This window comes from Drosophila sechellia, chromosome X (assembly GCF_004382195.2).
Source record: "Drosophila sechellia strain sech25 chromosome X, ASM438219v1, whole genome shotgun sequence".
NCBI classification, from domain to species: Eukaryota; Metazoa; Arthropoda; class Insecta; order Diptera; family Drosophilidae; genus Drosophila; species Drosophila sechellia.
In genome coordinates, this window is record NC_045954.1 from 2,242,613 (window position 1) to 2,264,431 (window position 21,819).

Below are 21,819 nucleotides of genomic sequence, written 5' to 3' on the forward strand. Positions count from 1 at the left end.
ATTGAGAATAATTCAGGTCAGTCGATCGTCTTTCAACAACGATCACCTACTAGCACCACCCTCGCCACCCTCACATTTTAAAGATCCAAGTGCAAGGTATAGAGAAAACCACATTTAACTTCTGTTTTTTATTTTATTCAGTTTAATACAATGCCATATATATATACATCAACGCATTAACTGCAGTTGTTTAAAAATAATTTATTAGCATTATTAACTTTCGGTATTGGGCTAGTTTGTTTCGCTACCGTTTGCTTTTATTTGTTTGACACGACTAAGTAGACCAGTCCCATTGGTTAGAAAATTGGTTACTATATTTCACTATGACGTAAGAAATATTATATCGGCATAACATATATATATATATATATATCTATATAGATAAATTTTGCGCTTTCCATTTTCTTGTTAATTTTTTGGGTTCTCTTGTGACCTAATGACTAAAACAAACTTTTAAAAAACTACATAGTTCATAACAAAAACTAAGATTAGTTTAAAAAAAATGCGGGGGGGAGGGCGCACTTTAAAAGCACGGGGATGAGGTGAAAATAAGTTTTACTAAATCTTGGCATTATCGAAATTATTTACAAAATCAACACAAAATGTACTGTTAACGGTTTAAAAAATATATAACTTGTGCGCTGCTTCTATGATCTTTGCCCGACTCTCCTCAGTACATTTTAAAAAACTTAGGATCGTTTGAGGTCCTCGCGTTTGAAGTTCCGTATTGCGTCCATCAGTTGAAAGCGGGGATCAGGCGCGGTGGGACCGCTGCGTCCGCCGTTGGTTTTCACGGGCTTTACAGCCGGAGGCGGCGGCGGAGGAGAGGGTGTGGTCGCTGGCTGGGCAATGGGCTTGAGTTTGACCTGCAGGCTCACCGGCTCAGATTCCGGCTCCTGGAGTTTCAGCTCCACTTTGGTGGACTTCAGAGCGACGTTCTCACTTTTCGACGGCGGTGCTGGTTTGCTTTCTGGCGGGGACTTGGGCGTGATAGCTGAAGAAGGAATGCTTTCGTTCACGGACACCCCTATTCTCAAGGCCTGCTCCTGTTCCTGCTGCTCCTTGGCCAACATGCGTTCCTTGAAGCCTGTGCGGCGTAGAGTACTCTGGCCAAAGGGTGCTGGTGCAGGATTGGCTTCCCCTGGTCTGTTCCTCTCCAAACTGGAAAGAGGGCGTGGAAGGGAGTTCATGGCCAAGTTGGAGACCATTTGGTTGTTTTGGGCAGCGGGTAGAGTGAATCGATTGGTTTTTGCTGGACGCGGCAATGTAGAGGAATGGTTTTGAAGGGAGTTTTGAGCCTGATCCAGTGGTTTTTCTATACATTTTCCTACAGGCTTTGCCGGTGGTTTAGGCCTTACTTTAACTGAAACGGTTTCCCTTTCGATGTCTTGATCCTTTAGCTCCTGGACCTCCGGCTTATCCTGATTTTCCTGCTGTTGATTTTCTAAAACCTCATCTTTTAGTGGCTTAACCGTAATGGGAACATGGTACTCCTTTCTCTGCGAAATGCCCATCCTCAAAGTGGGTGAAGCCACTCCGATGGTGAACTTGGCAGGCGGTGAAGTCACCTGTTGCGACTTCCCTGCCCCGCCAAAAATGTAGTCGCCTTCGTTCTTAATGGCCACAGTGGATTTGGGTCGCTCGCTCCAAGTGGCGAAATTAATGCTCGGTGGTCCGGAATACCGATATGTGGTTGGCAGAGGTTTGGAGCTCGGAGCTGGTTCATTCCGCTGACTTGGTTCAATTTCCGCTATGGAGTTATTGGGGTTTCGTAAATTAACCGGACTGACTGGAGTGGCTGGGGTATTTGGCGGTGTTATCGTGGATTTGGAACTCTCATTGCCTGAGGATTCCTCCTTGACTACTTTTGTGAATGGCTTTGGGACCTTCTTGACAGCTGGCGGAGACATCTTTGACACAATAACAGATGACTCCTTCATGGCCACAGGTGGCGGCGATTCTTTCTGTACAACTATCTCCTTTTGATGCAACGAAACAGCTTGCTTCTCGACAGGTTTCACAGCTGGAGGTAACGATGGCCTTTCAACTGGAGAAGTCCTTAGCTCTTGTACGGCAGGAGATGACTTCTGCAGTACAGGAGAAGACGGATAAGGTTCCTGCACAGCTTCGAAAGCCGGAGATGTGGGTTTCTCAACTTCACAATTCGACTTTTTCGGGACAGACGTAGGTGACTGTTGCGAAGCATCAGAACGAGAGGAACTCATGTCTTTTACTCCATCCACTGATGATTGTTCTTTGGCCAGGCTCTCCAGCTCTTTAATGATCTTTGGTTGCTCTATAACAGGCGTAGATGCACTGCCTCCACTTTCGGCCAAACTGTTCTTTCTAGAGTTCAGAATGGTCTTGATGACCTCTGGACTTTGCAATGAATGTGATTCACCAATGCTCAACTCACTAGAAGAGCGCCTCTGACCCAAACCAATGCCATTCTGCTCCAGCTTGTTTAAGGAGACGTGAGAAGCGCTGCGATGACTTAGAGCTCTTCCGGATGAGGCTTCCTCTGTCTCTCCACCTGAGGCGCCTGCCTGAAAGGAGTCAGCTCGTCCAATCCTCGTCGTAGTTTTCGCCGTAGTTATGCTGAAGTTAGCCAATCGATTTGGTTTGGCTGATTCGATTTCAGCCAGTTGGGGATCGGGTTGTTTCTTTATCAACGTATCCAGACGCTGTTGGTTGATTATAGTGGCCAGTTCATCCACGATCTCGTCTAGCGGCGAGCCAGGACTTACCGAACCAGCATTGCGTTTCTGCATTTGCTGATCGGAGAAGTCGGGAGGAGGAGAGATGGGAACCGAGTAGTTCCACGAGGTAAGCGATGTTTCGCTACTGGGAGTGGCCAGATTTCCATTTGTTATGCTCGTTGGCTGATCCACGTGATTGTCCTCCTCCTCGATATCCTGGGCTGTCAGAGCTGCTAATTCCGCCAAAGTGGTTGCCGGTGGTTCAGGTTTCTTGGATGTCTGGCACAGCTTGAAATTGTACACCTTGATTGCCTCATCGTCCTCGGAACTCGATTCCTGCTGCGATTTCTCCGCCTCTGGTTCGGGAGAGACGGAAGGCGATGGCGCTGGCTCTCCGATTCCCGAATCTGCTTGCTTTGAAGCCGTATCGTTGTCATCATCCTCTGTGGCACTGCCCAGGGATCGGGGCTCTGGAGTGGGCGTTCTATTCAGAAGGACTTTGGACACGTTTCCATTCGGTGATCCGTTGCCATTGCCAATGCCATTTACTTGGGGAAGTGGAGAATTGGCTGTCGGGGCAATGGGCAAGGGAGTGGTTATCCTAGGCGCTGGTTGCGGAATATTCGGGGTAGGTGTGACCGGTTCCGGTAGTGAGGCCAGTGATATACTGTCTCCCCCACTTTGAAAGTCCGGCGGTGGAGCCGGTGCCGTTTTCTTTTTGATCTGCAGCAATCGCTTTCGGGGCGTTGGTTCCGGACCGCCAGCAATCGGAGGTTTCAGATCCAGTGTAGCATAATGGCCATCCGTTGAGTCTTCATCCGGCGACTTTGAGCCGTTCCCATTGCAGTCCAACTCCAAGGGACCGGAAAGGTTGGGCGTGGACATGCAGAGCTGGGGGCGCTTCACAATTACCGCATAAGCGGGTTCGCTTTTCGAGCTAGCAAGCGGAATATCCGGAACAGACTGCTCTGGAATGCAAACCTGGCTTGGCGGCCGTGGAGCGGCTCGCTTTTTGCGGGGTGGCGGTGCTAGTACCTTTGCTGGTGGCACCACCACCGGGGTACGAGTGTAGTTCATTCCTGTGGAGTCCATGGAGTTCAGTGAGTTGCTGGAACTGTACGGACTCGGCGTTTTGGCCGTGACCTTTGAGTTCCGGCTGCTACTGAAGTCCGAGCTGCTGCTCAACGAGTCTCGAGTGACTCCGGTGCGCTGGAATTTGTGCATCACGTCCGGATTGAAGTTGTCATAGGACTCCGACTTGTGGCACAGTCGGATCTCTGAGAGACCCACTGTTCCGATCGTCGATTCGCAGCTGTACACCTGACTAGCATCCACTGAAAGGTGAAGGAAGAAATGTAGTTTTATATAGAAAATACTTCGTAAAGCTTTAGATCCACATACCTGGACTGCGAAACTCGTACTTGTCCGCATCCAGTTGCTTGTTGTCGCAGACGAGGGACAAGAGCTTGCTCAGTGGAACTCTGGCTCCCAACCGGGCCACGAAGAGCTGATCCTTCGGCAGCAGGACGGTGATGCGGAAGGTCTGTTCAAAGGGCGCATTGCTAGTGGCCGCGGGCACCGGGGTTATCCGGTTGTACTCCAATTGACTAGTCTCGTTTAAGTCCGTGTCCGAGGACAAATGATGGAGCTGCGTCGACGACTTGGACAACTTGCCAATGGAGGAGCTGCCAGTGCCGGATTTGTCTGAAAGACATACAATTAAGATGGTGTTTTAAAGCGATTCTTAAGATCAAGCAAAATTGTTTCCAAATCTTGCTGTTACTTTTTGGCCACTTACCCTTTTTTCGGCCAAACCAGCGGTTCAGTGTGGAGAAGCCGCCCTTCATGCTGCTCATGTTGTGGGCGTGGTTTCGTTAGTGTCTCACTCTCTCTCTCTCTCACTCGTTTCCCTCTTCTTCCTCCTTCACCTACTTCCGCTTTTGGTTTCCTGTCCAAAGGTATCTTAATTTGTTCAACTAGGCGGTTGCTTTAGAATTTCGATCTAATTTCGTAATATTCGTGGCGTGCGATTTGTGCGCTGCAAAATCTGAAAGTGGAAAAAGGCAAGAAAGCGAGTCAGAAGCGGTCCGATTACAAAAGACGCTCGGTCTTATCGGTTTTTGGCTGATAAGGATGATGGAGGGGGAGGTGGGCCATTCCTCTGGCTCCTTATCAATGCCACATTCAAGCCACATACGCGTTATACTCCAGTGAGGAACACATCTATAATACGCTGTGCCAAACGAAATAACTTTTTTTCTGAGCTTCCCAAAAAACAACAATTTTGATTTCCAAAGTATGTTCCAAAGTCGACTGAATGGATTTAGTGTCCCGACGTATCTGAATTGATAGTTCATTTTTCCCCGCCTGCTATTTGCCTTTTTCGCCTGGCTTACTGCTTAATTGTCGGCCAGCTTGTTTAATGGCCAACACCTACACACAAATATAAATACAAAATAGCTAGCGATAAGCCCAAGAAAATCGAAATCGTCGGCGGCATTGAGAAGCGCGCGACTCGCGGGCGTTTTTTGTCGCGTGCGATTCATTTGCACACAATGCATATCGCGAAGGCGATATTGCACTTGTGTATGTACACACGTATGTGCACACACATATGGGCGAAATGGAACAAGGGGCAGCCAGGGGGCGTGGCACTGTTCACTCAGTAGTAAGTTCTAATGACATAGTTAGGTGTGCGGCAGTGTGAGTGCAAGACCATGCAAATTACGGGCAATTGTTGCAGCACCAACTTGTTCCATTGTTCGTGCACTGAGAAAAATATATGTGTGTAAGCAGCGATCATTTAGATTCTATTTGTATAGGCTGGAAGTTCTCTCAGCACAGGAGGTATATTATACATATAAGCATGGTTGATACGGAAATATTTTAGAAATTAAAAGCAAACATTATTGTTTCTCTGCTTAGAGTTGAACTTACAATTTAATTAGGCATACAGCAAGTAACAAACCTATAAGGTTGATCGCAAGCAGTTCCCACAGGAAGTGCATAGTTGCTCCTAATTGGGAAATCAATTCAGTAAATAACCTTCTGAACGACAAATAAAACAGATTTAATGGAACTAAATGATGATAATTGAACTCGGTTATATGTGCATTGTACAGCCCACTTATAAAGCAAAGGTGAAGTTATTAAAACATTATTTACTGAAATTACAAGGGATCCCTCAAATGCGAAAAAGTGCTCAATGTAAGGCATCGCTACATCCTCAATGGACTTATGGTAATGAGCCGTACTGTGTACATTTGTGATTGGCTGTAGCCAATCGATTTGTGTTTGGTTTTTGGTGAGCAGCCCCGACTAATTAGCCCGGCCATTAGGCAGCCTAATTAGATATTAAACCCAACATGAAGTCGTCACTTCGATGCCCATTAAATCGGCTGAACGTATTGATACCCCTTACTAAGCTTGTAAACACTATTTTCATAGATATTTATGTTCATTCATTTGAATAGGCGGTGTGTGTTCATACATATGTCTTGCCAATAGGTATTTCCCCGTTCCGTTTACCAACTCTTCTAAACAGTTTCGGGTTATCAATGCGTCGTTGTTTTTGTTTTAACCCAAGCGCTTTTATAGTCAGTCACTAAAGTTCCCCTTGAAATAGACATGAGTAAGTATAAATTCCGCAGCTATCGTGGGGCGACGATGAAAAATGTTTTTTATTTTGGTTTTTGCCTTAAATCATCACGTTCCATAAACATGGCTGTGTGGTGTTGCCAAAAATAATGAGCCTGCCTAATGGCGTTAAGTGTTTGGGGGCCTTTGTGAACCGGCTAATTGAAATAAAAATTAATTTGCTCTCGGATTGCGGATGGTACGCGATCGTGAACGTGAACTTTATACTTTGCCTATTGCCATAATATGCCCGGGATATGCGCGTATCTTTACAAAGGCGCTTAAATTTATGGCCATTTATAAGCTCTCGGCTATCTAAACATATTGCCTAGTATAGTATATGGCATATAGCATTTGAATAGCGGTGAATCAGAGCCAACTGGCAACTGGCAACTGCCAACTGCAGCTGAACAATCCGACGTAATTGAACTGTTTGCTTTGGCACGTTGGCTTCGTGTGTTGTGGATTGGAGATGGTTAAGTAACCTCTATCGATTTCCACTTCTCTCACACGAGTAGCCCAGTTTACAGACAAACAACGAGTGATATGCCATATAACGTGAAGTACGATCGAGTCAGAGCAATTTCCATTCCGGCGTTTATCAACTCAATCGTTCCGAAACAAGGTCTCCAAAACTTGGCGAACTCAGATCGCTGTGTGAACTTGATTGATCGGCGACATGGCGACCTTAGCTCCCATATCTTTGGCTTTGAAAACGAGAATCCCCAGGCGAAAGTTTTGAGTTTATTTCGTGTTGAACAGCCCCTCAATTAAGGAAACATATTTGGCAAACGATATTGACGAGCCAAAGCACAAATGGAGCTGTGCATATCTTAATTGGTATATATTTTTAAGTGTTCCCATCGAGAGTCGCTATTTGAATCTTTACGGCTAGCAGCCCACTTGAGATCCTTTGTTCAAGTTCTGAATGGAACCCATTAAAAAGTCTGGCCATTTGGGTCTTTATTATGGTTCTACATACATTGGATAACCCAGGCAGAAACTACGACTCCCATCCCATAATCGCATGCTAATTTCACGACTTGTGTCTTTTGCCATTTTAAAAGACTGATTCGATTCTTCTGTCCGTTATGTGTACTCTTCGAATTGGCAACTTTCTACCGTTACACAAGTGCCCGAATAAATGGAGGCATTTTCATTTTGGCGGCCCAAGTACCGCTCCATGTTTAAATAAGCCGAATCAGAAGTGCAAATAGAGGATGATTAATGGCCCGGCTCTGTGGCTTCGGATGTGATTATTGAAAGTGCCGGAATGTCGGGGGATCGGTCCATCATGGGCTTAAATATAGAGATCTTTCGACTGCGAATCATTTTCGCCGTTCAACGGATGACACTGACATTGAAGTTCGGCATTGCATTCAGCGGTTCGACTGAGGTTGATCCAAAGTTAGGCGATGATATCATGGCGGGCAACGGACGTGAGGGAATTTTTTATTGGTGCTCATCATTGTTTTTCTATAATCATGACCCATCCAGCTAGACGGCTATGCTAATTTCCTTGGACTGGTGAGTCGCTAGAGCCAGAAACACCTGCCGAATGACTTTCTCGAGTCACTGTTCGTTCGCCTGTTTTGCGACAACTTTATCTGGTCGCTTGTTTGGTTTGTTGTGAGTTATCAGCCTAGTGATACGCATGACTAATCCCGAATATGCTAAGTCGTAGTCGTCGTCGTTATGTCGCCACTGTCACTTGCCGGCCATTATCTATTTCAATTTGTGCGGCAATTTGAGCCACTTGATTAGGCCGCTACAGTCTGCAATGTGCGATCCTCGGGGTCTCAGCCATATGCCATACAGTACAGTACATGCCAGCTATCACGTACCAATGCAATAGATCGAATGGCTCAGGAGATGTCACCTGTACCTCTGAACTTCGCTTGGGTAATCCATAGGCACTTTGCACTTCCCAACAGAGCGTGCAAGCTTTACTGCAGATAACAAACTCTTGGTAGAACCAATATACCCTATATAGCCTTCATTTAAAGGAAGGTATATTATTTTAATTACGATACTAAATGTAAAAAAAAAACAAATCACGTCGGGAGAATCAATCAACAAAACCCCAATAGAGATAAAGAATAATTAGAATCGATGGCATAATATTGCTGAAAGACACCAAAGAAAGAATCGGTAATGGATGGCGAGTCCAAAGAAGGCAACGGGTTCGAATAAGTTTAAATATGAATAAGGCAGCCGGGATGGCGAACAATCAGAAGAAGAAGAAGTGAGTTAGTAAAAATCGATAGGCCGACTATTTTCCGCACTTTAAGCCAGGTTCTTGCGGTTCTGCCGCCTGAAACTGAAACCCAACTTGCCTGGCTAATTGAAAACAAATCGCCCGACGCTTGGCTTACGGCAAGTTTTCCGTACATTTTACAAAGATAACAATGTAGCAACTGTTTTGTAAGTGGCAAGCGCGTACAGCTGTGTTCAAAACAATAGCAGCGGCTCAAGTGCTAAATTCATGAAGAACATGGCCTGGATCCAATATCTGATTGGAAATTCATTGTAGCGGTTCTCGTTCTTTAATGCTTTATTGGTGACTGCTGGGCATTATTTAAACCGTAGCTTTGTTTATTGTGCGGTATAAAGGTCGTTTAACATTGTTTCGCAGGATAGGTTAGGTTAGTCAGGACCCCAATGTTCGTGACGAATCACTCCTCGCACTTTGCACTTTCAATTCCATTCGTAGCTTTCTTTTGCTCCTCACTAACCGCACATGTGTACATATGTATATGCAAACATATGTACTTAGATATGTATGTGCATACATGAGAGCAGTGTTTGTTGTTCGACAAATTGCACGTTGTCATAAACAGACATAAATTAATGCACGCACTATAGAATCAGCTATTAAGGTGAACTTGAAAAACAACAAAAAATTGCGTACTAACTGCGGCTTCGGTGGTTTTCGATTTGGCTTTCTCTCTCTTTCTAGACGAGGCGGCGCGGACGACGACGTTAACAAAACTGAAAACGAAAACGAGCAAATTATGCATAGAACACAAAAGCACGCACACACGTGAAGAACACCACACACTCTACACACACAAGCAGGAGACCACAATAATAGTGGCAATAATAAAACAACGGTAACTCTCTCTCGTCCCCTGCTGCTTTATCTTATCAGACCATGCCAAACGATAGAGCACAACAACAGTGTAACCAAAAATGCATGCGAAATATTTGTAAAGTTCTCTGATTGGAGATTCCTTTTTCGATGTTTCTAATTGGAACTTTTTTTTTCTGGCAGTTTATTCTTGAAACTTTGTCTTCATTGATAGTGAGCTGTAGTTTCAGTTTCTTTTGTGAAAAAACTCTGAAAGTTACGTTTGTTGAAGACTTTTGGGTAGAATTAGAATACGATATTTAGTTTAGAGCTTTAATACCTATGATAACCAATGAACCAATGTTTCGAAAGTGGTTTTTTGAGGAACTCGTGGGTTCTTGGCGTATGCTTTGGCTGGACTTTTACTTCACTTTGGTATCTGGAATCTGTTGCTCTGCGTTTCTGTATCTTCACTTGTCGCCGCTCTTGGGCCGACTGAACTAAAGCTTTTAGCTATGTGCGTTGCATAAGTCAATGATGATGAGCTGCGCCGACTGCAGCGCCGACAGAATTGCGCAAATCTCGCGTTCTGATTGACGACCTTCAATCGCAGTTAACTATTACTATTACGCGTGGGAGTCAGACCACCTTCTCTTAGTTTTTAAGAGGTGGCGCTCCTTGTGCTAGAAATGTAGATGAACAACAAGCGCACACCAACGCTTTCCTCTGCCAGGAGTGGCGACGTCGACACGCGTGACCATTTTCGGCCCATAGCCAAGAAATTAGAAGAAAAAAAAGGAAGGAAGCCTCACCTAAACGCACACGCACACTACCTTTTTGATGACATCATACATATCTGAACCACCATAAATGGACATTCCGAAAGACTGGCTATAGGGTGTGTTCCACCTTCTTTGCTTTGCGATTTAATTAAGTGCATCTCAGAAATTAAAACTTATAGATTTAAGTTTGCTTAAAAATCGAATCTGCATAGAAATAATTTGGATTATGTATATACAAACATCGATATTGAATACTTGGTTTCGATCAAAAATGTTTCTAAAGCAATATTAGGTGCATAGTAAATCTGTTCTAGGAATTGATTAAACAGCAAACGATCGACTGGCTTGGCTAGTATAAGTCCGATTCCAGTAAGGCCCTACCTGCTATCGCATCCATCTCGCATGGCTTCCCTTCTAGACCGACCTTATCTTGATCACTTAAGGCCTGTTTGACTCGCATATTAGCGGTTCTGCATTATCGGAAGCCACGATAATGTACGCGAAGAATTCCAATAAATTTGGTATTTTTCGGACGCCTGATATGACTGGAGCATTTTCGAGGGCGCCACTAAGGCATTGGAACACCCAAACTAACCAGTCGAAAACACTACTCGTACCATCTGGCACTCGCAGTATACTTGTACTTGTACTTGTAGCTGTTATATCTCCATCTATTTGTAGTTGTACGGGCACGTTTTGGGGTCTGTGATAACCTCAACCTTAACACAGTCGTGTCTTCGGTCGTCGTGAAGGTTTCTTCGCAGACGGGGGCGTTGATGTCAGTCGTGTACTATTTAGATGTCGATATGTGTAGCAATAGCGCAATAACACATCGTATCATTGAGGCATTTCTCCGGCCAACAGACAAAGACCTCCTGTCTGGTACTTGGTGACCCCGATTTGGGGAATTCTTGTGCTGTTTCTTCTCTCTCTCTCTCTCTCTTAGCTTTGCCTCATTTTTTCGTAGCTGTTGCGAAAAGTGGCACAAACTCATTCCGAAAAGCGGCAAGAAGAACACAGAGAGAACGAGTCGTAAACAAGTTTCGCGATGGCAAATTCGACAATGGAAACCATATGATCAGCGTAATAATAGTTATGATCATTGGTTGCCAGAGGTTCGCTTCAGGACGGCTCGAAAGATCTCTTCGTGGCAAATCGTCTATATATATTTTGTGGCACACCTCGGAAAAGTAACCCTCCTTTTCACTGTTTTTGCTTGCCAGGAAAGGCGGATGGAAAATGCTCGGCATAGCTAAGAAAAGAGTTGATCCACATACCGGGCCACAACAATCTCCGTTAGCCGTGGCCCTTTTATTAAGCTTTTCTTATTTTTCTTTTTATTTTTGCATGTCTCGCTTTAATTAGACTTCAATCAATGCCAGAGGCAACTGTCAGCACCCTAGTGGCTTTATGGGTATCCTACACCGGTAAAAACACCTAGTACCTGAGATTTGTGTGTGTCGTTTGTGACATGATGGAGTCAAAATGAAGACTCTACGAGTCAAAGCAACACAGCGGTGCTGCCTTAAGTAAGCCTTCAAATCTATGGAGCTGTGGAGTATACTCCACTTCTCTCTGTGCAGCAACTCGCACTCCAACTCTGACGTCAGTCATTAGTTCGCAGAATGGGGTCAACTAGTACTGCAGTTACTGCATTACTGCAGTACGGCAGACTGGATACCCCCGAAGCACTCGATCTCCACGGAGTCTTAGCCGAACTGACAGTTGCATGCGTTTGCGATGATTTCAATTCGACGAAATCCGAGCAGCTGATTCAATTACGGTCGCCATTGCGTTTGCGAGTGCAGTCAGCCGTCCGGACAATTGAATGTGGCTCAATCTGCGACAGACATTTGCGTACACATGTGTTCAAATTCGCAGAGTGGAGTGCGACAGGAGATATCCACTTACACATGTTGATCGATCTTGTATTACATATGTGCATAACCACCATTATCACTGCTCCCCGCTCCCCGCTCCCCGCTCCCCGCTCCCCGCTCCCCGCTTCCCGCTCCCTACAATACACGAGTCGTCTATATGGTTTAATCTATGAGGTATTTATAGCTATAAACTCTCGCCTCTACAGCTGTTTGCCCCGATTTCCTCCACTTTGTGGACTTTGACTCGGGTCAGTAGCAATAAGAACGTGATATAATGCTTATCTGTGATCAAAGTGTAGTAAAAAGTACTTGCAGTGCTGGAGGTCAAGAATTGTAGTATGCATGTGAAGTTTTTCTGTTTCAGTGTTTGTTTTTTTGGCAAATAGCATTCAGCAATTGCGGTGGCCGGCCCATTAAGATACCCCATTAAATGGATACCCTTCCGTGGCTCTGACCACCTGCTAGTGTTTTATAGTGGTTTTTTCGGAACTTCAGAGCACTGAAAATGCCCAGTGCATAGTCAACCAACCTGTCAAGATCGGGTTTTTTATGATTATTTTTTTGGGTGTTTGGGTGAGTGTTGCAACTGGCAACCACAGAGGCAGCAACATGCTCACCAGCTCCCCACACATCCACAACCGATTGCAGACCAAGTGCTGCTAACAACAATTTGTTGGAGTGCATTTTCCACATTGCAAACGGGGATGCCGGTTTTTCAAATCCCCAACCCCGCCCACTGGCCAAACGAGCTGGAAAACGGCTGCCTGGAAGAAAGTGAAGCGAAATGTATTGCAGCTGCACCAGCAGCAACATGCCACTTGCAACTTGCTACTCGCTCTTACCGACTAGCAACTTTTTCTTCTCTCTCCCTCACTCACTCTGTCTCTCTCTCCTTCTCTCTCTCTCCGGTTGAAGCAGCTTTCTTACTTGGGTAATAACTGGCTTGCATTTTATTTGAAAGACGTTTAACGCACCGCTTTAATTGCATTGTGGCAGCCAGATACAATTGCAACCATCGGACGCAAGATGCAGCGTGTTGCTGGTTTCACCCCTGATGTTGCAGCTACATATAGTCACGGTGAGTTGCTGCTGCTGCTGGGCTTGCCTTGCCGAACAACCTTGACATGCAGCCAAACTAATGACAGGAAATCGTCGACAAGTGCGCCCAATCCCATCTGCAGTTTGAAATCTGGCATCTCCATTCGACGGTCTCCAAACCCATCCGCGATCCAAAATGATCCATTCCAATCTAGTCCCACACAGAGATGAGCTCGCCTCACCTTATTATAGTTAGTGTCACAGTAGAGCCTCTGCAGATTGATGCACCCTTTGGCAGATATGCACATGAAATGCCAATATGCCTGGTTTGTTTATGTTGCCTCTCGTCAAGTCATTTATTCTGCCAACATATATGTACAAGGGTCTTTAGTTTTCCGCATAATTTGGACTCGGATATAGTGGTCCGGCTTAAAGATGTCCAACTGTGGTTAGATTGCCTTGGTTGGTTGCGCTTTTTAATTGCACGTCGCATCCAACCGGTTGCCACTCGAATTGAACAATCGCCGCCATGCCATCCACGTATCTGTATCTTGAATCTGTATATCCGTAAGTGCAAGTATCTGCATCTGTTTGCCAGGCGAAGCAACAAAAATGCGGCTAACTTCTTTTTGGCCATTTGAGCCGATTGATCATAGCCTGGTGGACAGACGCCGAAAGGCTGCTGGCCATTGGAAGTGGAGTGTCTGCACCACAAAGTGCACCACTGCACCACTAGGCGGGGTGCATTGAACCAATCGAAATTGAATCGAACGAATGTGGCTCACCTTGGCTCAAGATATTTCTCTATTGCTCTCTTTTTATGATGTATATGTGTGTGTGTGTGTGTTTGGGAGGGTGGGGCAAATGGGCAAATGTTTATCAATGAAATTGGACAGCTGAATGGGTAACTAGGTGGCCAGGTGCCACCGCGAACCACCAATTAGTGGGTGAACATGGCCTGGCCAAATATGAGAAAAATTCTAAGCTAATGGAACGTGTCGCAAAAAGGAAACAGCTAAATGTTGCACTTGTATTAAAGGGCTTATACATCTCGATTAGATTTTCCAAACAATAATTACCCATTTTCAAATTCCGTGCAAGCAGGAATGTTACACATTTCGGGCGACTATATGATCAGTTTTTTGTGAATATCCATGTCCAGTTCCGGAGTCATGCGTACCTGCTAACCCCCTTTGGATCGCTTTCAGCGGCTATCGGATCCGATTACCCTGTTGATTCGCTCCAGAAGCCGGATGACCAGTCGCGAAATGGATGAGCTCACACCGCCTGGAATGCAGTTGCGATTCGGAGTCTGATTCCGCAAACAAAAAGCCAAAGTACGCATAAAGCTGTTCAAAGTATAAAAAAAGCCAAGGGGGAACAAACCCAGGCGCATGTCATTGCCCGGACTTGGAAACGGATTCGATTCGATTCGAGCCGGAGACTCGAAAACTGTCAGCCATATATTTGCATGTGCAGATAATGGCCATCATCTGGCTGGCATTAAGATTCATTGTGAATGCAAGTCACAGCTTTTGGATGGTGGGAAACTACGGACACGACTGTCGCTGACCTTGAAATGGACCCCATAGAAAACCAGCCAAGAAATCCGCTGAGAAATCCGGCAAGAAATCCAGCCAAGAAATCCAGCCAAGAAACCAGCCAAGAAATTCACCATCAGGGCAGAGAAAGTAGTTAGCCAACCAGTTGGCGGCTAAGAAAAAGTAAAATTATTTTAGGACAGGCCGCCGAGAAAAGTATGTCACCTGCACCCAAGGCACTTAGACTTTCAGACCTGGCCGAAAAAAGCCGAGACCTGGCCAAAAACAGCTGTGGCAAGTGGCGGATTTTACTTTCTGACCCCCGAAAAGCAGTGCACAGAGAGAAAATACGAGAATCAACTTATTACTGAAAACGAGAAAATATGGGTGTTGCAAAACGCCTTGGTACATTTTGACTCGTACCAAGGATTAAGATGTAAAAAACTGAATCCTCCCAAATTTGATCTCGATTTGAAAGAATCTGGCCCGAGTGGTTGCGCTCAGTGTAAAGAATCGACAACAAGTCTCTCTCTCTAGATTCGCATACTGGCCAAACAAGTTGGCCAAGGCCCCCCGATCACTGATCACTCCGCTCCCAACTCGATGCGTGTTGGATGCCTTCTCTGAGCAGGAAGCACTTGCAACTTGCAACACTTGCAGCACGCAAGCGCCGCTTGATTTGAGCTCTGGTTCGTTTTTCGCTATGCCACTTTTCGGAGTTCGGCTAATGGAATTCCAGCCTGCACTTATATAAAAGATTAGACCCGCCGATGCCTCAGTCATGTCACGTAGCTCCTGGCTGAAGATATCGCCGAGTGTCCAAGTCTTGGAGTCTCCGACTCCGAGATTATACAATGATCGAAATGTGTGTTTTGGGAGCGTCTCTCGCTCATGTGAGGCACGTCCTCCTCAGGCATCATGCTTTGGACATTAGCTAAACCCAATGGGATTTCAATCGATCGGCGCTGTCTGCCATCAGTAATACTCGTATGCATGTGCGAGTGCTCCGATGGCGAAATGTGGTATCGATAGTGGGGCGGTTTCGCAGGGGTATAGCTAGTATATGATGGGTGAGTCCCATTCCATTTGGCATTAACATTTTTAAAAGTTACTGATAGTTCTACAAATAGTTCTTATAATGCTCGCTGTTGTGGGGTCTTAATAAAATATACACAATTTGTATAGACTTGTGGAATTCAGTCGTTCTATTAGAATTCTACGTGCAAGTTCTTGACTGAGAAAACATAACCTTTTTTTTATATTATCTGTTTCTTAAATTTACCCCTTACTCGTACTCGTATCTACAAATTTCAAATAATATAGCCCAATCACGTATCGATATTTGTATGATTATGCAATAGATGGCTAAATCTATTTGTGCATTTGGGGCGTATTTCACGCACGTCTTCCCACCCGCTGCTCTTTCTTCGTCTTCGTCGGCTGCTCCGTCTTCTGGGCAGTCTTCTTCTCAGTCTTCTCGGGTGTCTGCGGCCCTTGCCCAACATTCGTGGATTTCATGCTGACCCACTTGCCCCAATGCGATCCCATTTCAACTCTCCGGCTTTCTGGGCTTCTCCTCTTTCTTTTCTTTTTGTGTGTTTTTTTGTTGCCCCTTTTTCTTTTGGTCATTTTCAATGTCAACACGCTTTTTTGGGTGACAATGAAGTCAACTGGAGCTGGACGCTTTTTTTTGCCTAATTTCTTTGGACAGCGCGTGTTTTGCATTTTCAGCCGAACAAAACAAAAAATATGTCTGCGAAAACGAGAATTTACACAAAATCATATGTAAATGCCATTGAAGATTTGCATAAAGACGCGCCATAAATAACAGTTTTTATATTTTATTTTCGTCAGCAGCTTTCAGGTTCAAAGCAATTAAGTAATAACACAAATCAAAGTTAACAAAGGCTAAACGTAAAAATTAAGTTATGCAAGTCCCGCCTAGCGAAAGAAACTACGGTTCGGTGATTTGGAGGCTCCCGACCTGCAAGACACATTTTTACCACGCATTTCAAGTTCATATAAAAAGCCCCGTTTTGAGCTAATTTCAAAACTGCTTCTCCAACACTACGTCCAATAAATCCAATAAAAAGCAATACACTCCGGTGGTCAGTGGCCGGTCAACTCCATTAATAATGCTGGAACATGTCGAGTTTTTCACGCTTTCGTACTCGGCACAATTGAGTCGAATTGCTATTGAAAAGGAAAAACGAGAAGCGACAAGAAACGAATTGCAATTGTTAGACAAGCATATCAGTACGTACTATGTACACAGTTGTGGTCACTAAAATAGCACTGAATTAAGAAAAGCTAACCAGCTTTAGAGTTGGGAATGCTGCACCTGGCGATCGGTTTCATTTCTTTGGTCAATGATCAGTGAACAATACATATTTCTTTTTTTTATATTTTATCATAAACAGTTCACTATTATAGCCAGTTTGCACTTAAAATTTAGCTAGGCCTAATGTGCGTTCAATTTACCAAGCTGGCTCCCACAGCCTCCAAACTCGCATACAGATTTTATAGCTTACTCAAGTAATGTACCACTAAGTAAAAAGGCAAAAAATGCCAATAATTTTTTGAAAGCGTTAAAGGAAAATAGCAAATTTTGCCCATTTGGCTTACTCTTTGCATTGCTATTAACTGCGCTTTATTTGTTTATTCATGCATGCCCGCCCATAAGAGGGTGTTTAATTCCATTCTATCTGTTGCTCAGCTTTGCTTGGATGCTCTGTTGCAAGTCTGCTGTGCCAGCATGCTTTTGGCTCATGCTTCGGTTCTCCCCTTTGGCACGTGGTAAAAAATCAGCTTGCTTGCTCGTCCATTTTTCGTGTGACAATTTTTGTGTTGGGAAATCTGTGAAGCATCACCAAAGTCTAAAATATCAGCGGTTCGCAGGAGGCAAGTGGAGGGGATGATGGGAGCATACCGGTTTGCTTAGAGAGCAAACACGTTTGCTGCGCGGCTGCCCTTGTCAAGGTCATGCCCAGTCAAATGCTGCTCATTTTATACATTATTTTGGTTTCTGTTTTACCAAAGGTAAAACTGCAGCTTTCGTTTCACAATTTAATGGAGAAGTAAAATGATGGATCAGCAGCTGATCTTTTGTATAACTGCGATGTCCCCGACTTTTAACAAAAACACGGATAAAACAAAGAAAAAAAAAAAAAAAAACAATGTTTGGTCAGAAGGGGGGACAAATAAACTCTGGTTCTTGGGGGCTCTTGAGTTCAACGACTCCTCATGACAATTGGCCATTGTTGGTGTTGTTGTTTGTTGAATGTTTTGTCGTCGTGGAAAAAGCAAAAGCAAAGGCACAAGCACAAGCACAAGCAAAGCAACAGCACGAGCAATTAAAAAGACGTTAATTTGTCGACTTTTGTGGCCACGAAATTGAATTTTCAACTGACCAACTCCAGTGATTAATAGCATTGACGACCAGCTGGACTCAGCTATCTCCGATCCCGAATCAAATTCTTTGCGTCCAATGGCTTTAGAGGCAAATGGGAAATGGTCCGCTTCTGTCGTTCATAATTACCGGAGTCTAAATTAACGACTGCGGCGCAAACGCCAACGGTTAAAGTCACAGTCAGCGAACTCTGAACACATACTCCCGGATAAACACACAGCTACAAAGTTACAGATACAGACAGCCAAAGGTATGCTCGTGCATGATTCTAATTACTATGTATGGGCTTTGTGCCCCATGGATTATATAGACAATGCATAGGGAGCGGGCTGAAAGGGGGCCCAGAACAAAAATAGTAGAATCCAGCAGCAACAAGAACTCCATTGTTCGGTGAGCGTCGCCAGCGGAGCGTCAGTTGGAGAATGGAGAATCGAGAACGGAGAATGGAAGTTCAAGTACCCCCTGCCAGAGGCATTACATGATAGCTATAGATCATAGAGGAAGTCTTTAAGCAAACGTCGTATCCCAAGGGAAAAGCTGAGGTGGGTTTCTGGTGTTGCGAGGCTTAAGAACTTTTTGATAGCTCAAGAAAAAATTACCATAAAATTGCTCTTATTTTCGTGTTTTTTTTTTTACCTATGCATTAAATATTTTAAACATATTGTTCACCTAGTGGTTGTTAACCAAAATCAAATTACCAAAGAGGTAATTCAATGAACCTTCGGTGCTATTATCTTTCCCGCATTTGTTCCACAGCTTGTAGCAGTTTTGTGTACACAACGCATTACACAGAATTCCCAGTATCAAAGGTAAAAGGGTATCATCGATGGCGACTGGCCATTAAAGATTTAGAAAGGCCCTTCATCACGCAGTTGCGGGTTGTCCAAAATCGAACGAAAGTGAGAGGAGCGCGCGGCAGAGTGACAGGTACAAAAAGCGATATAAAGTAATGGCGCCCAACGGGGGTCTTTTGGGGTGGGGAGGAGGCCCAAGTGGGAAAATAAAGAGAGTGATCCGAATCGGAAGGGAAATAAGGCGCAGATTCATTCAGCAAATGGTAACCCAAGACTTTGTTTGTTCGTCTTTTGTTCGCATTTTGAATTCTAACCGGGGACTTAAGCTGCTTGCGAGGCAGCTGTTGTGTTGGGCCGACACTTTTTTCGGGAGGGTTTGTCAGTTTTCAATCCCGAACTGCTCGAGCTTTTTGCGCGTCGGTGAGAATCAGATTCAGAATCAGAATGAGAACAATTCTACGGTGAGTCAAATACCTTGGACAAACTCAACGAGCAACCATCTTTTGTTTTCTTACTGAAATTGTTTATTGTTCGGCGGCTGGAGCGATGCAAATGTTGTATAAAATTCAATAAACTGCAAAACCAGTTTATCAGTTCATCGCCGAGCTTGGTTTCTCAGGGAAAAGTCTTGGGCAAAAGTTGCCAAATAATAAACGCCATATGTATATGTACATATGTATGTGTACATTAAAATTAAAGAAACAAAAAATGTATAAATACAATACAAAAAACAAAATCGTCGGCAGATTCGAGCTTCATGTCCCAATCATCATGATCACCATTTGTTGTCTTTGTCGCCGCGTTATTGTTTATCTTGCTTTTTATTTGATTTTTTCCCCATGTTTGCTCTTTTATGTTTTTTACTTTTTATGTGAGATTCAATTAAAAACTTTTGACCAGCAATTTCATAAATTTGCGGGTTTACGAGTGGGGGAAAATAGAGGAGGGTGCTTCTATCGTATTCATCTCCAGCTAACCAGTTTGATGTTAATCAATTTTCGCAACAAATTTTTGCACTTGCCATTTGCCTTAGCGGAACCAAAAGCACAAAAACAAAAAACACAAAAACAAGCTGCGAATGTTTGCCAAAAGGAAACATGCACTAAATAGAGCCGTACAAGTATCTATTTACGTTTTATCTGGCTTTTTCGAGTTTCTCACTTGCTGGAAATTACTTAATATGCATTTAGCCGCCGTGCTTCGACCTTACATAGCTGCCTGCTTTTTTGATCGATAGTTGAAAGCCGCGATAATGCCGTTTCCGCTGTGGTTTTCATCGCCGATCGGGCCAGCATCATTATGGCCATAAACCATTGATTGCCGCTCAGTTATGTGGCCGCCTGCCGGTTTGGATAATTATATTATCAGAGCCCGTCTCCAATGGCTTAGCATTCTGGTTCTCACTCCGCAGATCGTAAGATCTTCGATTACCGAGCATCGGCGACGAGGAAGTGGAGTCGAGAGAGCTTTCGATCCAATCCAATCCAATCCGAATCGCTGCTTTCACTGCTGACTCAGTGGCTTTTTCTTCTGACGAACTCCGACTATCTGTCATTTTGATTTTCCGCTTTTTGCTGGCCACCCTGGGGCAACCGCACTTAAAGATGGTGCGATTTCCTAGACGGCGGGGAAAAACAAATTCAGGGGAAACCAGGTGATGCGGTTTTACCCGAGAAAACAAAATATTTAACTGAACTTGAAATTATATTTTATTAGATTAATAAACACTAGACCACCACGGTAGTGCTAAATTCAAAAGTTAAAAAAATTATATTTTTCCATAGTTTTTAGAGTCCTTTCTCTACTCTATTGAGCCAGGATCCTTTTATATAACATTATTATATGTGTAAAGGCAGTCCGCTTTCCACATTCTTTGCCCCACTGTGCAACGTGTGAATTTTGCAGACCAGAAGAGTTTTTTGCCCCCAGCGCGCCGGCATAATTTACCGTTTTGGAGCTTTATCTGCCGATCGCAGATCGTTGTTAGTTAGCAGTATTATTTCTGTTGGTGTTGCACTGGTGGTAAGTGAATTTTTCAGAGCTGCTGCAAAACGGAAACCAGAAGAAACTGACAACTTACCTAGACAACGACCTCAATTAGCAAATCTGTTTGGGCCGCGTCTTTCCATGGTTCTAACTGCCTTGATGTGATGTGATATGTGATGTGCTGTTGTTGACTTAATAGCGCTCTATTTCCTGCCAGTTCACATGCATCGGTCTATAATGCCTGTACCCAGGTTAGCACTCTCTCACACACTCTCTTTTCTATCTTTCGTTTTTTTTGTTACTTTTTCGGAAGGCACTTTCGAGAAAAAAAAATTCCAAAAAAAAGAAGCGAACAAAATAAGGCAAATTATTTTGCACACACTCGAAAACTCGTACACTCGCGCAGCCAATTAAAAAGCCATGTAACGTATGTAAATAAACAAAGCTCGGCGAATTCTTTCCCCACTTTTCTACCGCAGCGAGAAATCGGCGCAGCGAGAGCGTCCGTTCGGCTTGAAACTCGTTTCTCGACTGAACCGCTCAGCTGAAAGCTGACTAAGCCTCAGCTGCAGCTGCTCGGTGGCAGCGGGCGCCAGCTGACGACCGAGAGCCGAAAAGAGAGCTGAGCCGCCAGAGCAGCACCTTTCCACCCAACCACCCAACTACCCAGCTACCCAGCTACCTATCCACCCATCCACCGATCCACCCTCCGACCTGGGAGCCCAACCCCCGGAACCCGATCCCCCAAACTGGGGGAATGCGCATTAACCAACCGACCGGGCGCACGCACACGGTGTGCCTACGAGTATGAACGCCCAGCCCAGCGACGCGGGAATTACAATTAATTTGACCAACATTTTCAGTGGGAGCACTCTCCCCACCAGGGGGGTATCCCAGTGCGCCCAGAGTTCTGGCAGAGTTCTCGCTGGAAAAAAAAACAGATTTTCACGTATGTACAATAATATCACGTCACATCAAAGCGTG

The 21,819-nt window shown here is 44.6% G+C and overlaps 1 protein-coding gene across 2 annotated transcripts; it reads right to left on the reverse strand.

Moving 5' to 3' along the window:
- Positions 1-292: 292 nt before the first annotated feature.
- On the reverse strand, positions 293-21,324 carry LOC6616146 (nucleolar protein dao-5). 2 transcript variants are annotated; one of them, XM_032726278.1, is made up of 4 exons: positions 20,930-21,324; positions 4,498-4,746; positions 4,101-4,403; positions 293-4,033 (listed from the first exon to the last, which is right to left on the reverse strand). In XM_032726278.1, exons 2-4 carry the CDS (start codon positions 4,553-4,555, stop codon positions 690-692), a joined length of 3,705 nt encoding a protein of 1,234 aa, XP_032582169.1. In that variant the 5' UTR covers positions 4,556-4,746; positions 20,930-21,324; the 3' UTR covers positions 293-689. The 2 variants fall into 2 exon arrangements, with proteins under 2 accessions (XP_032582169.1, XP_032582170.1); XM_032726279.1 differs by lacking the exon at positions 20,930-21,324 and adding an exon at positions 9,251-9,335.
- Between the last annotated feature and the right edge of the window lie 495 nt (positions 21,325-21,819).